Source organism: Lampetra planeri, chromosome 9 (genome assembly GCF_965212315.1).
Source record: "Lampetra planeri chromosome 9, kcLamPlan1.2.h2, whole genome shotgun sequence".
Lineage (NCBI taxonomy): Eukaryota > Metazoa > Chordata > Hyperoartia > Petromyzontiformes > Petromyzontidae > Lampetra > Lampetra planeri.
The window spans coordinates 3,541,348-3,557,151 of record NC_136115.1 but is presented as its reverse complement, the minus strand read 5'-3'; the positions used below and the strand labels follow the sequence as shown (position 1 = coordinate 3,557,151).

The window sequence follows — 15,804 nt, the reverse complement described above, 5'->3', positions numbered from 1 at the left end:
TAAAGACGGATTGAATTGCATTAGGTAGCGATTCAGAGTTTGCAAAAATATGCTGTCTTCTGAATTTTAGACATTTGTGAGCCGTATCTAAATATGGCTCTCCATTGTGCTTGTACGATGTTTGTTCATTCGGCCACATTTATGAAAACAGCCATTGTCGTATGAGAGGACTTGTCATTTGAATATATGCGTTTGTCAATTAAGAGAAATGTAATTGCTTGAGTGCCAATTTTTTTTTACGTAACATTGCAAAGGAAAGTTAATGATAACAAAGACAGGAAGTATTATTTTGTGCGGTATCTCTCAAAATATGCATGCCCGGTCTTCCTAAGAAAAAGTGTTTTCTATCAAAAAGTGCTTACCTGGTCATGTACACATTTATCTAGATGTAACATATTAAACATGCATTTGCACGGACCGGGGAAGCTATATAAACAGAAGCAAGCACAATTACTTTACTCTCCAAATAAAGGATAAGCAAGGTTTTGGTCTACGTATAATTTAATTATAACAAAGCACAAGGGCTTGTGTTAAATGTAAATTGAGTGCAGTGGTGCGATTAAATAACTTGCGGATGTGTGGTTTGTTAACTGCTAAAACAGTCGATTAAGGTAAAACATGAGCTGGCATATAATTGCTTAAGTGAAATGCAGGAAGTTATTAAGAACAATCAAGACAAACATTTTGCACCATCGCCAATCCAAGCTGAGCTTAAATGTATTTCATTGTTCTTGTTGCCAGAGTTGCCAGATCGTGCAACTTTGCGTACAATTTGGTTTTCTTTAACGCCGTTGTGAATTGTGATTTTTAAAAAATACAATCTTTAAAAAAATGTGAGCTCTAACCTGCCAAAATGGGCATTTTGGCCTGCCATGGCCAGAGATTTGAGTATTTTGCACCTCAGGATAACTGCTTGTGACCCCTTCATCATGCAACTCGGAATGCAGGCAGAGAAGAAGTCAGCTAGAATGTGCATATACTTCTTCTAAACTTGGTCTAACAGGCTTGGATGTACTCAACACATGGCACTGCACTCTTGATGGATTGGGATTGAGCAATTACTCAAGACATATAATACTGTAACACATTAAACCAACAAGAAAATGCATGCATAAGTTGAACGTCAAAACACTCCACAAACTATGAAGGTAAACATACAAACTGTATGTTTATTAGAAAAGGTAATTGACTACAACTTTAAATCCACCAAATGGAAGCTATTCTCTGGTTTAGAATATTTTAATAACCATGCCCCTTAAGTTCTCAGCAACCAATTTAAAAAACCAGAGTATAGCTGGCGGTTAACACCGAGTTCATATTGGTAGTGGGGAAAACAAATATTTCATTATAGGACACAAACACAGTGACGTTCTCAGTGTTTCACCGAGTAATGTTCTCAAAAACATGCGAAAAATTGATGCTTCAAAGGACATTATATATACTCTGAAGTCCACATACTTACTGGGCGAGCTCTTTCTGGGAACGAGAGGAATAGGATCAAATTCATCGTCTTTAGGCTCTGCTGCCTCCTGGTCAGACTTAATGCTAGCCGGCAGGGAGTTAGCCTCCCCTACAGCGCATTGCAGTGATGCAAATCCCACCGATCCAGCAGTAGAGAGGAGCAGAGAGAAGAAATCGAATCTCAAACGAATCGTCGCAAGATCAAACGCAAAATGTGAGCGGCAAAATGTGTCAAGACAATGTGAAATCTAGAATGTGAAATGAGCAATCCCTGTAGTAAAAACACGCGCCGTTTTGTGTTTAGCAATATCCTATTGAGTAGATGGTATCAGTCTGCGTGTTCGTATAAAAGCGTTAGTATTTCAAAGGTCGTTAAAGCAGAGTGGAATGCTTGATTTATAAAACTCAAAGTTAAACATTAGCTTTTCAAATGAAATATATTAGCAAAACTAAAACCCAGCTGCGTTAGTAATGTGTTACCATGCATACTCTCGCCAGGGCTGCCAAATGGGTCTGACGCAGGCAGCAGATCAGGAAGCAAGAGGGAAGGCTCTGGAGATTTTAGGCCTTGGATCAGTTTTTCTACGGGAAAAGCAGCCAGCCAGAGACGGCACATGAGTAAAGCATACACAGTTGTCAAGGGCCATAGACGGAATTCTGAGTGACCACCCATGCCATTTTTATCTGAAACTTACATACTCATCCCAATCGTCAGTAACATTAGGCGTTCTTGTAGGCACAATGATGCCACCTACTGCCAAGAAAGGGACTTGGTAGCTAAACTGGAATTATTTTTCAGGATATAAATTGCCAAAATACATTTTATTTTATTGGCTTGAATATTATGATACTTTGATCGTGATCACCTGCGAACTAGGTGGCTAATATGCTCTGGTTGCCGAACAATAAATTATACAGTCGCACTCATTACAACACAAAGTGCTTGTCATAACATGAACCAACAAAACCTTGCTGAGCTTTTCAAGGAGCATAAACCATCAAGCAAACTCAGGTCATCCCAGCAGCAGCTTCTGGCTAACCATCGAACAAATACGGTGAGCACTGTATCGTGCGCTTTGGAGATGCGTTTCCAAGGTCGTCTGGAATGCTCTTCCGTCCAATATTAGGAAGCCACTGGAGCTATGCACTTTTAAATCTGAACTGAAAACCCATTTCTTTAGAACTACTTTGTTGTGTTTAGTTTGTCATCTTTTTCCCCACACCTCCTATTTAGCACTGATCCAGCAGTTGGCTACACGTACGTTGCGAAAGAAGTTCAACGTACACATACGTAGCTGATGTGAGAGGTGAGATCCCCCCTTGGTGACTGTTACCTGGATGGTCGGAGTCTGGCAGCGGAGAGAAAGGGTCGGGGGCATCAGCGAATGCAGGGGGAGGAGGGAGCGGAAGGAGAAGGGACAACTCTGGCGCTTCGCTGTCTGCGCATAGAGAGCCAGAGACAAAGAAATAAAATGATAGACAAGGAGGTTGAAAGAGAGTGATAATTACAGCAGCAGCAGCAGGAAACAGGAGCATTTGGTAATGAGTGTGTGGGTACAGTAAACCATGAAAGCGCAAGTCAACGTATGACTCATGCAGCAGCAGCAGCAGCAGCAACAAAAACCTACGTCAATACTTGAAACGGAACTCGTGACTATGTAGTGCGTTTTCTACTACCTGGTCTAAATTTAGTGCCGTATTTGGATGACTGGCAAAAAATGTTCCTGAACATCACTGAATGCACATTGGTGAGATAACAGTGTTACACATGATTACTTTACACACAGCGTCAAGACGTTTTTTTGAATGCCTTCAGGCGGATAACAAAAAAAAACAAGTTTGGCGACCTCATTATTCCTCGGTATTGAGGGTGCACAGTACCTGCTTTGGAAACAAAGGGCACGGCACCGAAAATGTCGGTCTGTGCCGGAGCTTGCTGCGTGGCCACCTGCCCCGTGGTCGTTGGCGGGTGTTGAACCTGCACCTTGGTTTGGGGAGCCTGTAGGCCAGGAATCAAGCTATCGACAGGGGTCCGTGCGTCTTCCTCCTTGTTTCCTGCGAGATAAAAACGATCGACTCAAGTACGGGCCTATCATTCCGTCATGGAGTTGCGCATGGACTACTGTTCACAGGCATCTTTTCAACCCGGCTCTATTTAACAACCCACACCGGCTTCAATTACACAACACCCCATCAAAAACACTGATCTGTAAAAGCAATCGCGCGTTGGTTTTTTTTTTGTTCCTCCCAGTTCAAAAAAAGACAACCTCCACCCACTCGCACTCGTAAAGACGTTGCTGCACTGCGTAAGAGGAGAGGGGGGGGGGGACTGGGGAGAGAACGTTACCAGCAAGACGCTCGGACGAGAGGGAGGTGAAGTCGTCCCCAAAAGGATTCCAGGTGGTGAGGTCCGGGGCGTTGGCAGCACACCGGCTAACATCCTGCTGCGACGAGCGTGGGGAACCTGACGGGGTGGTGCTTGCAGATCTGTGCAGGCAAGCAATTTCGCCACGCTAAGGTTAAAATACAAATGATGACTCAAAGTCGAACTGGGACTGCGGGCAATTTCAGGAAACGTTCAGTAATACGTACACCACTACAATGAGGGATTGTGGAGCCCTCAGCAGACCTCCCGAGGAAAGGCACTTAAAGGGTACAGATTTCCAAACGTTTCAGATTGTTTGATGCTCTCCTGTGTATTTGTATTGACTTTTATCAAAAAAACTACTTCTGGGCTGAATGAATTCAAAGTCTAATGTTGATTTTTTTTTTTTAGATGAAAGCAATTGTTTTGTTGCACGATAATTGTATTAAGGCATATAGGTTAGAATTGATTTAATTTGTGTAATTTTAGATGTTGGAGATTTTCCAGCCAACTGCCTCAACATAATTAAATTATGCAAATAAAGATGCATGGAAAGTATGTTATAAACACTCAGCCCTTTGTAATATCCACTGCTGGATGAGGGCCTCCAAATTATTTGACTATACTTTACCATGCTGTTCAGTGAGGGTTAGTCAAGTCCGGGAACATAGATTTGGGAGCAAATACAGTATAACACGCATTTTTCCGCCTACTGCATTATCCCTAAAGTTCGTCATATTTTATAAATATTTCCAAACGAATGACACTTTACAACATTTCTTCTCTCATATTATTCGCCGCTCATATACACCAACCTCACATTACTGTAACAAGACAAAAATTACATTATAGCCTGAACAGACTTTTAAGGAAAGTGCTGTTAGAAAGCACCTATGAAGGCTGACACGGCGCACTAGAAGGTGGGCGGCCAGCTCTACACCCGATCGCCTTTGTCTCCCCAGTGGTGATGTTTACACACCACACCAGCTACTCATTTTCACACGCGTCGACCTCGGGGAGGCCCCGGACTGGTTAAGATAATCGTCGCTGGTGTTAAAACGTGAGCAGGAATTGAACTCGGGTCACCGGGTTCATAGCGCAGCGTGTTAACCGCTACACTACCGCATGCATACACACATTTGTCAGTCTGTATGCATGTTGAACTTCTGTCATACCTTACATAGCACACCATGCAAATCAGAGTTACGGAGAAAGGACAACTAACTCAACTCAAGAACTGCTTTTGTCCTTCCCCCCCACACCTCCGATTATCACAGATTGCTACGTACGGTGCCAAAGTTCAACATACACACATACCTAGAGCTGGACTTGAATAATCTCATAACAGACACGCATATATATATACACAGTTCAAGTCACACCGTCCACCCGACTCAACCTGCTCACTTGGACTTGTTGAGTGAGGCTTGCGCGGCGGCGGCCGCCATGACCTGTGTGGAGCGGCTGGCCGGCACGCCGTACACGGAGCTGTAGGTCACGTCGCTCAGGATGCGACGGTGGCCACTCGCTCGCTGAGCCTTGGGGGACGATGGCGGCGTTACCGACAGCAGCCGGGGACCCTGCTGCTGGCTTGCCTGGGCCGGCTGATGCATCTGGGCCAGCTGATGGAGGAGCGCAAGTAGGGAAAAGGAGAGCGAATGAGTCATCTGCGCAGCGATATTAGCATTATAATGGTAGGTGAGAGGACGAGAGAGAGTGTGAGAGGACGAGAGAGAGGGAAGGCGATGAGATCACCGTCACTGCGGGGCTTAAAACGAGCTTCGGAGGAGGAGAATATGAGGTCACATCAGTGCAGGCCCGCACCGTTTTCAGAATACATCAGAATTGTCCCCACAGCCCGTGCTAATTTACCGTGCAGCGACAGCTCTCAAGCTGGGGTATGAATCATCCGTCTAAAATGTGTGGGGCTTTGTTCTTACACCCTCTTCGTACGACTATATTTTCTTCCATCTAAGTGCTCGTAATTATTTTCCTCATGTATCGTATTTTATGATGACTGAATTGTTTACATCACGCTGCAGAGATATATAATTTAAACAAATGAATGCAAGAAGAGTGGCCTTTGATTAAAATAGTTTTGGTCAAACAATGTATGTCGTTTGGTTGCAATTGCTCTAAGAAAACACAACCAATTTTTATCAAAGACATGACATTTTTTTTTACTCAATCCTGAGCTATAAGGAATGTATTCATAATTGGTGACCCTTTGTTCCCTCACTCTAATAGGCAGTAATGGTGTAGTGTGGAAGGAGCAGTTACAGATTAGATAAACACGACAATATCTGAATTTTGGCCTTGGAAAAAGTAATACTCACGGCTGTTCACAGCGGGGCGAATTTGATTCCCGGCCACAGTTAACATCAGCACCTCCTATTAGCACGATTGGCTACGTACGGTACGAAACAAGTTCTACATACACACGAGAGATATCTGAATCAACCTCTCCAGCCCACCCCCCGTCCTTTACCAACCCACACATCCAGCATGGTCAAGTATGGTCAAACAACAAACACGACCGATACGGCATAGGGAGGCCTACATCGAGTAATACATTCACAACGGACTGTGAATTTTCATCATTGTTGCTCCTGGCTACCATCTTGTGTGCTCCCTTTTAATACGCCAAGTGCAGTAATTTGTAACGATGCAGAAGAGTGCAACACAGTACACACCACACTCTGCACTTCTGCCGTTGTGTGCGGCAGCCCCACTCACCATCGCCTGCTGCTGCGCTGCCTGCTGTTGAGCCGCCTGTTGCATGGCTGCACACTGCTGCATGTACAGCTGCTGTTGGAGCAACATTTGCTGCTGTTGCTGCTGCAAGAGGAACTGCTGCTGCTGCTGTGGATGCATGGCCTGGAGCTGCTGTGAGTGGACAGCACACAGAGGTAACACGCGCTTAAAATTATTTGGCTGCTAAAAATGTCCACGTGATAAGCCACTTCACCATTGGAACCTCATTTGCCAGTAAAAAATATGATAATTGTTTTTTTACCCTTATATCTGGCAACAAAACTTTTGGCGTCATCTGGTCAGACCCATGTGAGACTAGGCTATAAGGAAAGCTGTCTCGGGTGTGGACCAATCAACTTCCAGGACAGTGCATACATTATCAGAGTTATGTTTTTTGTTTGCATTATGACTGCAGGTATTGTGGTCTATGCAAACATGACTCCTTGTAAAAAAGGTGTCAGTTTTGTTGCCAGATAGAAGTGTAATAAAGCTCGTTGAGACGACTTCTGGAATCCGTCTTTTATTCATCTTATGTTACAGTTACTTCACACTGCTGATAGGCAGCGTGAGAGGGACAGATAGACAGAGAGAGACTCACTGCCACGTGGCACTCGGAGCCCCACTCCCGCGTGGCCTCATTCCTCTGTTCGTTCCCGTTCTGACCACGTGTCGCTCGTCTCCACCCCTATTTAAGTCCCGGGTCACGTGGTGCGCTTCCGCCAATCCTCGTTAGCCTGCATCGAATCTTCCAGGCTCCCTCGTCAGCTCCCGGGACCACGCCCCTGACTCATCTCCCCATTGGCTGAGGCCAAAGCCAGCAGAACCAATCCTTATAGCTGTCACCTTTCCATCACGTCAGGGCCATGCCCCCAGGCTTCCCCCCATTGGCTGTAAACCAGGACCGGCAGAGCCAATCACCATGACGAGTTGTGATACGTCAGTGAGCCGGATATATCCTCATATTACAGAAGGGTAAAAAAACAATTATCATAAGCCACTTCATTAAGCTATTATTTGTGGCCAGGTCCATTTTGAAAAAAAAGCCAATAACTCAGTGGGCTTTAACTGGTAAAATCAAAAGTAGTTTGGTTTTATTTGTATTGTCTTTAGTGATTTATGATTTCTCCAGTAGAAATATCCCAATTCTGAGGTACACACGTAACCATTTGTTGTCCGGTAAGAGGCAATGGAGGGTGAAGCTGCGGGCGCAGTGGCCTTATACTCCGTGCTAGAATCCTGCCATCTCGCGTTCGATTCAATACCATTGCTAACATTAGCGACCGGCGATGTCTCATTACTCATCCTGAGCCGTTTCCCCCACCCTCACCCCCTAGTTCACCAACTTGTACAGACCAGCAAGATGTACGGTCAATCGACCCCCCCCATGTCCGGCACGGCGTGGGAGCTCTTGTCCAGCCGTGTAGATTGATAGTGGGCTGTATATTATTTATTGTTACATTCAGAGGAAACTATTTCCACTGGGCATTTATGACCATGCAGCTCTTAGTCATTAACTGGGACACAACACTCACGATGAATTAAGTTCCTACTCGTTGAAATTAATGGTGCGTTAAAAGCGAATAAAACATCTGTACATCACTGCACGTTCAAAATATTACGTGATTGTAAAAACAATAAAAATGGTATGCGTGTAGTATTTGTGCGCATGCAGTGCTGGGTAACTCGTCACTAATTCATCTTCTTAAATGCAGCGTTATTTGTCAAGGGAAGCCACATGGAAAACATGTTTAATCAACTAGTAGTTTAATTCCATTATTATACCCAGCATGTAAAAGTCAATATCTAGGTTACAAGTTACAATCAATATGTTGTAAAAGAGCATGGTGATTTGTTTTTTAAATGCACATTGCAGTTTTATTCATGATTGCTTGTTGGCAATTTAGCAGGTGGATTCACATAAATGACTTTCGTTTTACGACTGCATTATTCACAATTAATATACTTTTCACGTGTTGAATGTATAAATGCAAATTCTTGCATTCTTTACAGCATAAAAAAACTGCTAGAAAAACAATTCTGTAAAATCCTTCAAAAAGCCACTTTGACCCAACTCCAATGTTTAATTTACACAGCTATGCCAACTCATGCTTTAGTTTTTCCTTGAAAAAAATATAAAATTCAGCACAGCTATAATGCATTATCATTACACCTAACAGCTTTTTCCCAGAATTCAAGAAAACCTCGAACCTGTTGGGCTTGAGCTTGAATCATCTGCTGCTGCTGCAAGTAAGCCTGCTGTAGTTGCTGCTGTTGGATCAGCTGCTGTTGTTGCAGGAGCTGCTGTTGCTGCTGCTGCTGAATCTGGACCTGCTGAGCTTGCTGAACAGGCTGTGCGGGTTGAGCCGGCTGTGAGTTCTGTGCTGGAAGCTGCTGCTGCTGCCCGTTTGGCGGCAGCGCCGGCTGAGGCTGGGCTGCTGCCGGAGGAGCCGTTTGGCTCGCGGTCGCATTGGACGAGTTGTTCACCGGCATGGGCGCTAACAACACGTACACGCACCGGGCAGGCGCAGCAGAAGCAGAGCACTCGTCAACCTTCATTTTTTTCCCACCGAGACGTATTAGAGTCAAGTGTGGGAGTGTACGGCGAGTGAGGGTTGCCACCTCTTGAGGCACAAATAAAACCAGGACATATCACGGGACGAAGAATATCTCACAATGCCGAAATAGGGGAGAACTACATGTAAATACATTGTCTTGAGTGGGGTATCATTACGCCAATGCCAAAAACCGAGACTTTTAATGTCCTGGGAAAACTTTCATATTTCCGAGGATGACAGGTGGCAACCCGGGCGCTGAGAGTGCATGGCAGTATCTACCCTCCAGTTCCTAGTCAAACTGAAGCAGCCAGTGTCCCTGCCCTCACCTGCTCCCACCCTGTACAGATGGCTGAAGTACTCAAGCTAAACGGGTCATCCCAACAAATATCTGTGATGCCACCAGATCTCTCAAGGAGCATAAAAACTCCATTCGTCCTCGCAGCGGCTTTTGGCGAGCCATCGAACAAAGACAGTCACAGCATCGCGCACTTTCAGACACGCTTCTGCAGCCATCTGGAACGTTCTTCCTTCCGATATTAAGAAGCCACTGGAGCTATACACTTAAATCTCGATTGAAAACAAATTTCTTCAGAACTACTTTTTGTAATTAGCTTGTTGTCCTTCCCTCGTTCTGTGCTAAATAAGTTCAACATACATACATACAGATCTCAAAGTCTGCTCTTACAGTATCAACCAACTAATGCAATTTTACATCCCCCCCCCCTATCCCCCTATCCCCATATCTTGAGTGGCACCCCCCCCATATATACACTGTGCCCAAGCATCACAAACTGCTTACCTGGCTGGGTGGCGACGTTAGCGGCGGTTGCCACAGGCCTCTTCCTGGGCGTAGAGACTGCCTGCAGGGGCAGGATGCCCACCGCACCGGGATTTGTCTGCCCTGCCTTGGGCCTTTGTCGTGGGGCAATCGACGTTTCAGTGGGGCCAACCGTTTCAGTGAGTCTGCGTGAAATCGGGTGTGGAAATGTTAGCGGGTAAACGGTCGGGCGAACGGTCAACAACGCTGAAGACGGCGTGTAATGGGCCAAGGGTCGCCAGATTGCTGGCTATAGATGTGGCTGCTTAGGCTGCATGGTGTAGTCGATGATTGTGCAATTGTTGTAAAAATGCACCTGATTTGAATGTCCGAGTACGCGCACGAATTGAGCTCCAATGCTTGCCATGATTTGCTAATCATTTGAAAAATATTGCAAGCGACCAGCTCACCATGTAGCCCTTTGGCAAACCACTGCCATGAGGGGGCCTCCCCCACACGCTGTGGGTCATGGGGGTTATTTGACCGTACGTCTCCACCCTGGTCCGTGCAGGTTGGTGAAAGCGGGCAGCATAAACATTGGCGCACAGTACAACGGATTTTGCTGCACAACCCAATGATGACAATGTGGCCTTGCAGCAGCCTACAATACCTGTTTTATGCACAGTGGTCATCCAGGCAGGCACTGTGCAGGTTCAACCCCTCCCCCACCCCTCCTGGAGGCATGATTCAGCCACGTTCTGCGCGATCTGAAGCCATCGGGTGTATTCCAGGTAAATTTGATAAAACTCGCATATATATCCAACCATAATGATAACCCAGAACAGATGTGGAACTACAGTAAATGGAATTAAATGGGGACCCTGGACTGAAGACGACTGTATTTTGTACGAGAAATCTGATTAGGAAGAAAGAAAACTCACTTGGTTTTGGACTGTGTCTTCCTGGCAGCAGCTTCACTTGCTTTCAGTGGCTCCGGCAGTTTATTGGGAAGGGACAGGCCCTGCAAACGACCACGCGCAGTCAAACCAATGGCACTGTTCATTCACACGATCTCAGGGACCGTTGTGAGTTTTGTTGCCCTTTTATAGTCTATCTCAAAGGAAGAACCTTTGAAGAACCCAAATGGAAAACGGCAAATACTGGTCCAAGGTCATGGTGATAAATTACTGAAACCTAATAAACAATTTGATGCTGGTATTTTTATTGACACAGACACACCTTGGCCATGCTGTGAAATTAAAACTGTGCTCATCATAATGCTAACAATGCAAGCAAAACATCCTCAAGTATAATCTTGAACACCATTCTGGCCCGCTGGCCAGTATTATCCAGTCATTATCTACAGTTAAACGAAACATTATACTCCCTTGGCATAACATGGACATTATCACCGTGTAGCATAAAACATACATACAGTATTCCTTAGTAATTAGCTAGTGATATGTTGCAGAGATGCTCTTGACTAGCAAATTTCAAGACAAGACTGTTGGCAACCATGTGCAATGCTATGTCATTTGTAATAAAAAAACATCAACGGAACTTTATTTCTTTATCCATAGGCAATCCAACACATAGTGCGCGCGCACCCATGCACAATTGCTTTTGAAAAGTTACAAAAGGTAACAAAGCTAAATCTATGTTCCCACAGCTTGCTTTGATTACCCGCAAACATGGATGACATTCGTTTAATTTCCAAGACCATGCAACTTTAAGTAAAAAAATATATGCAACGCGTAATTTATACGAGGAGATAGTCAACAACAATAGAAAAATAGTAGCTTACGTTGACATTCAGAATGGGACACTCTTTGCCAGAAAGCTTGAATGCAAAGCAGGCCACCTGGTAGATTTCCGGCCTGCTGTCTGGATCAGGCTCCAGCATGTAGCCTGATACAAAGATAAGGGTTAATAATATTTGTAATGGTATAGCCTTTTGTCAATCCACTGCTGGATGCATGTATAACTTATCCTTTCACACCGTTACGTAGGCAACCGTGTTAATCGGAGGTGCGAATTAAGACCTCCCCCATGCTGTGGTCACAGGGGTTGTTTGACCATACTTGACCACGCTGGTCAGCGTGGGTTGGTGATGGTGGGTCCCAGGACTGGTTCAATTATCACTCGTCACTGATATTAGTCATAGCCAGGAATGACCCACGGGACACAGGGTTAATTGCAAAGTTGTACGAAACACGATGCTATTATTGCTTTTTTACAGGCATTAGATACAATTATTTTATCATGCATTCAAATTATATCAATATTGGCCCTGCGGGAAGATGCTCAATGAAATAATGAATAATTCGTCTTGTGGATGGCAGCATTGACATCGGAAGAGCAGCGGAGGCAAACCGCTGTTACCATATTTGTGGCGAGTCTGCCATGAAAAATTCAAGAGAGGACAATACGCATGACGTAATGCTAACGTCTTAACAAAGATATTTTAAGACAGCAGGGCAGGCAAGGTGAAAGAAAGCCTCGTTAAAGCAAAAAAACAAACGTACATTTCAGGAGCGCCAAATTAGCAAAGATACGCAAGTACTCGGCAGTGCACAAATGCACGGAAAGGTCGTCATAGATGAAGACAAATTAAAACCTGTAATTTCTCCAAAAACGATAAAGATGTATTTATTATAGAATAGCATTTTCAAACTAAATTATTTAATGTATGAATTTTTTTTATAAACTCAGCTTTCAGTAATGACGTGTCATTACAAATATTAGGGGGTGATATTTAATAAATAAGCAAACCCATCACTCTCGTACGTCTAAATGTGCTGCTATATTCGCCTTCCCTACGCCGTGCAGGGCGTTAAGGGATTATTTGACCCATATCTCACCACGATGGTTAGTGCAAGGTTGGTGAAGGCGGCAAGTCACTTGTACAGTTGTAGCACAGAAATAGATTACAACGGATTTTGCTGCAGTGCCCTCTGCTGTCCACAAGATATTCCCATAACAATATAATAACAAATTAAAGCTTTCATGACTACAGTGATTCATCTTCTTGGTTCTTTCGGTAAAGTCACGTAGAAGGGAAATAATAAAATAATACAAATAAAACATAATAAAAATACAATTCTCACGATGTTTCGGCCACAACGCAAGCAGCCGTCCCTCAGGTGAAGAACAGGGCTGTCGGAAAGACAGCGTCCGAATGAACACCACCAAGCTTGGCAGCGTATATTTAAGCAGAAGTTAGAGGAGGAGAGTGCCTTGACAAAGGAATTTACATATCAACAGAGGAATTTAGCATATTTATGGAAAATGCAGATATGGTATTAGGCACTACTTGTGGAATGTGTAGGTGGTGGGGGGGTGGTCTCAAAGTCATATTATGCTCGTGTATTATGTAGGATTAGCAGTAATAAAGGAAGTAGGATTAGCAGTAATAAAGGGAGGTACATTTTAATAGTAAGGAGCTGCAGCAGCCAAACCACCACGTAAAAAAATAAAATATAAACTGCATCAATACCATCAATATACTCAATATACTCTCCTTATATTGAGTATATTGATATTGATACACCAATATCATCAATATACTCTCCTTATATTGAGTATATTGATGCAGTTTATATTTTAGTTTTTTACGTGGTGGTTTGTATTTTATGTTTTATTTTTATTATTTTATTACTTCCCTTCTACGTGACTTTACCGGAAGAACCAAGAAAAATATAATAGAAATTAAATATTCTCGTAAACAATGCCATACCGCCGTAATGTTGTGTGCCATGTGTGGAAGAAATGCAGACGTACGTATAAGACAGTGCATTTCATGCGAGTAGCGGGAGTGGTCAGGTATGGTGAAGTTCCCGTCGCATATTGCCACCTGACTCTCCCCGAACGGCAGCGTGAAGAAGCACAGCTTGTACAGCAAACATCCCAGGGCCTAAAGGGAAGAATAAACGAAAGCTAATTGTATTCATCCAAACAACAACCGCTCTCTTATATATATTTAAAAATATGATTTCAAGCGGTGTTCCCGAAATGTTGTACACTTTACAAGCGCTATAAAAGTATACGACTCCATTTGTACGGCTGTGTTAATACAAAGATAATGAAATGTATTTATAACTATGCCACCGGTGGGATCTATACCAGCTGGACAAGTGGTGTTTGGATTCTTCCTTTGCTTTTCCAGGCACCTTCAAATGTCTTAGGTCCCGTGGCAGGCCACTTGGCCTTTTGCAGGCCTCTTAATGTATTTGCATTCTTCCTGGGACACATGAACTCCTGACTTCGAACCCCTGACATCAAGTATATTATTTTATCAATGTATCTAATACATAAACATTACCTTCAGACTGACAGTTGCTTTTTATCTCCACATAAATAAAAATTATATTTTCGTCTATTGGCCGGCTGGCCTTCCAACCTCTGGAACTAGTTTTGCCCTTGCAGGGTTAAAATTTGGCTGTTTTACATAACCCTGGAAGGTATACGGGCTGTTAAACTGAAATATATTTTGTATTCATGTGGAGATACACAGCTCATGTGTCTGTTTTATGACCCAGAATGCAGTGTTTGTTGAGATTTTATACAACATCATTCTTTCGTCCATTATAATTCGCCTTTTAACCTACGAGTTAAATAGATGTTTGCTTGAATAAGTAACGAAAAAATAATCTTCACTGATTATCTAATGGCCCTTCTCCTAGGTTGTATAAGTGTGTGCAATATACAACGAACGTGTACCCAAATGTCGGACTTTGCTGTTATGGGTGTGCCGTTGTATAAGTTGACCATCTCCGGAGCCCTGTATGACAGCGTAGTGTACCTGAACAAACATCACAACGTCCATATAAATTATACCTCCTACCACCCCCCCCCATCCATCCATGAGAACATACCACAGTGCATTCACAAAATTCCAAAAATGTCAACATCATATTTATCACACACACGTATAGGCAGATTACTATTTACGAAGATTGGTTGAGATGAATCGGCAATCAACATAGCAAACATATTGTATACGGTAGTGCTGAAAAAAAAATCTTTAAAAATATCAATTGCCCAGTTGCAACAACATACGAAAAAAAAATCAATGCAAAGCTATGTATTTCTTCCCAGTCTGCATTTGTTTTGGTTTCAGGGCCATCTGTCAAGTCTGCTTGCATAACAGATCTTGACACTCACCCCCCCCCCTTCTGAAATGGCTTCCAAGGATCTAACCTCTGTCAAAAATGAAAAATAAACTGCAAGGCAGGGTTCATAGCTTTTACGTGCAATAATTTAACAAAAAATATGAAAAGCGGTAACAGGTCTTATTTTAATGGTGATATGTAGTAGCTCCAAAACCAGGAGCGTTTAAAGTTCTTTTGTCAGCTGTTTGTGAACAATTTTGCCACCATTGTCTGTTGTGATATTACTGCCAGTTGCGGTGAAATTACTGTCAATCTGTAAGTGACAATGCGACTGTAGCATAAAAAATATTCTTACGTCTCCTTACAAAAAGAAACAAATAACCTCATGCACGTCTAACCGAAAACTTAAAAAACAGTAAAAAAAAAAAGAGAGACTCGATTGCAAAAAAACACGTCAGAAGAATGTGCCGCCGTTAGGTTAAATGCCACTGCTGCTCCTGGCCAGCTTTCAGCGGGTGACGCAGAGAGAGACTTATGGGCAATATACTCTTAGTTTTTTCGGTAAAGTCACGTAGGTAAAAAATGAAATTAAAATTAATAAAAAATAAAATAATAATAAATCACGACGTTTCGGAGGCAACACAAGTCTCCGTCATCAGGTGGGACCGCCACAGCCAGATTTGCTGTATCAAGTGAGGCAGGGATTCCAAGATGCGAGTTCTTAAACACACAAAGCAAGGGTTGGAGGCATCCGGCCTGGCTCCCCCTTGGTGAAGCCATGTGAAAAGGCCAAGTTGGATC

The 15,804-nt window shown here is 43.5% G+C and overlaps 1 protein-coding gene across 7 annotated transcripts in view; it reads right to left on the bottom strand.

The window, feature by feature from the left end:
* LOC144720578 (AP2-associated protein kinase 1-like) overlaps window positions 1–15,804 on the bottom strand; it is a 253,435-nt gene that overhangs the window by 223,311 nt on the left and 14,320 nt on the right. For 3 of the 7 annotated variants that reach the window (XR_013585778.1, XM_078597395.1, XM_078597399.1), the window contains exons 6-16: window positions 14,612–14,693; window positions 13,673–13,805; window positions 11,697–11,800; window positions 10,834–10,913; window positions 9,935–10,098; window positions 8,789–9,075; window positions 6,563–6,712; window positions 5,234–5,448; window positions 3,809–3,948; window positions 3,343–3,516; window positions 1,463–1,570 (exon numbers count right to left, since the gene is read on the bottom strand). Coding sequence is in view for 6 of the 7 variants with exons in the window: in XM_078597395.1 (XP_078453521.1) it covers window positions 1,463–1,570; window positions 3,343–3,516; window positions 3,809–3,948; window positions 5,234–5,448; window positions 6,563–6,712; window positions 8,789–9,075; window positions 9,935–10,098; window positions 10,834–10,913; window positions 11,697–11,800; window positions 13,673–13,805; window positions 14,612–14,693 (1,637 nt within the window). In the remaining variant the exon portion in view is untranslated. Of the gene's footprint in view, window positions 1–1,462; window positions 1,571–2,795; window positions 2,901–3,342; window positions 3,517–3,808; window positions 3,949–5,233; window positions 5,449–6,562; window positions 6,713–8,788; window positions 9,076–9,934; window positions 10,099–10,833; window positions 10,914–11,696; window positions 11,801–13,672; window positions 13,806–14,611; window positions 14,694–15,804 lie in introns of all 7 variants that reach the window. The other 4 variants (XM_078597396.1, XM_078597400.1, XM_078597397.1 and 1 more) reach the window with 2 other exon arrangements.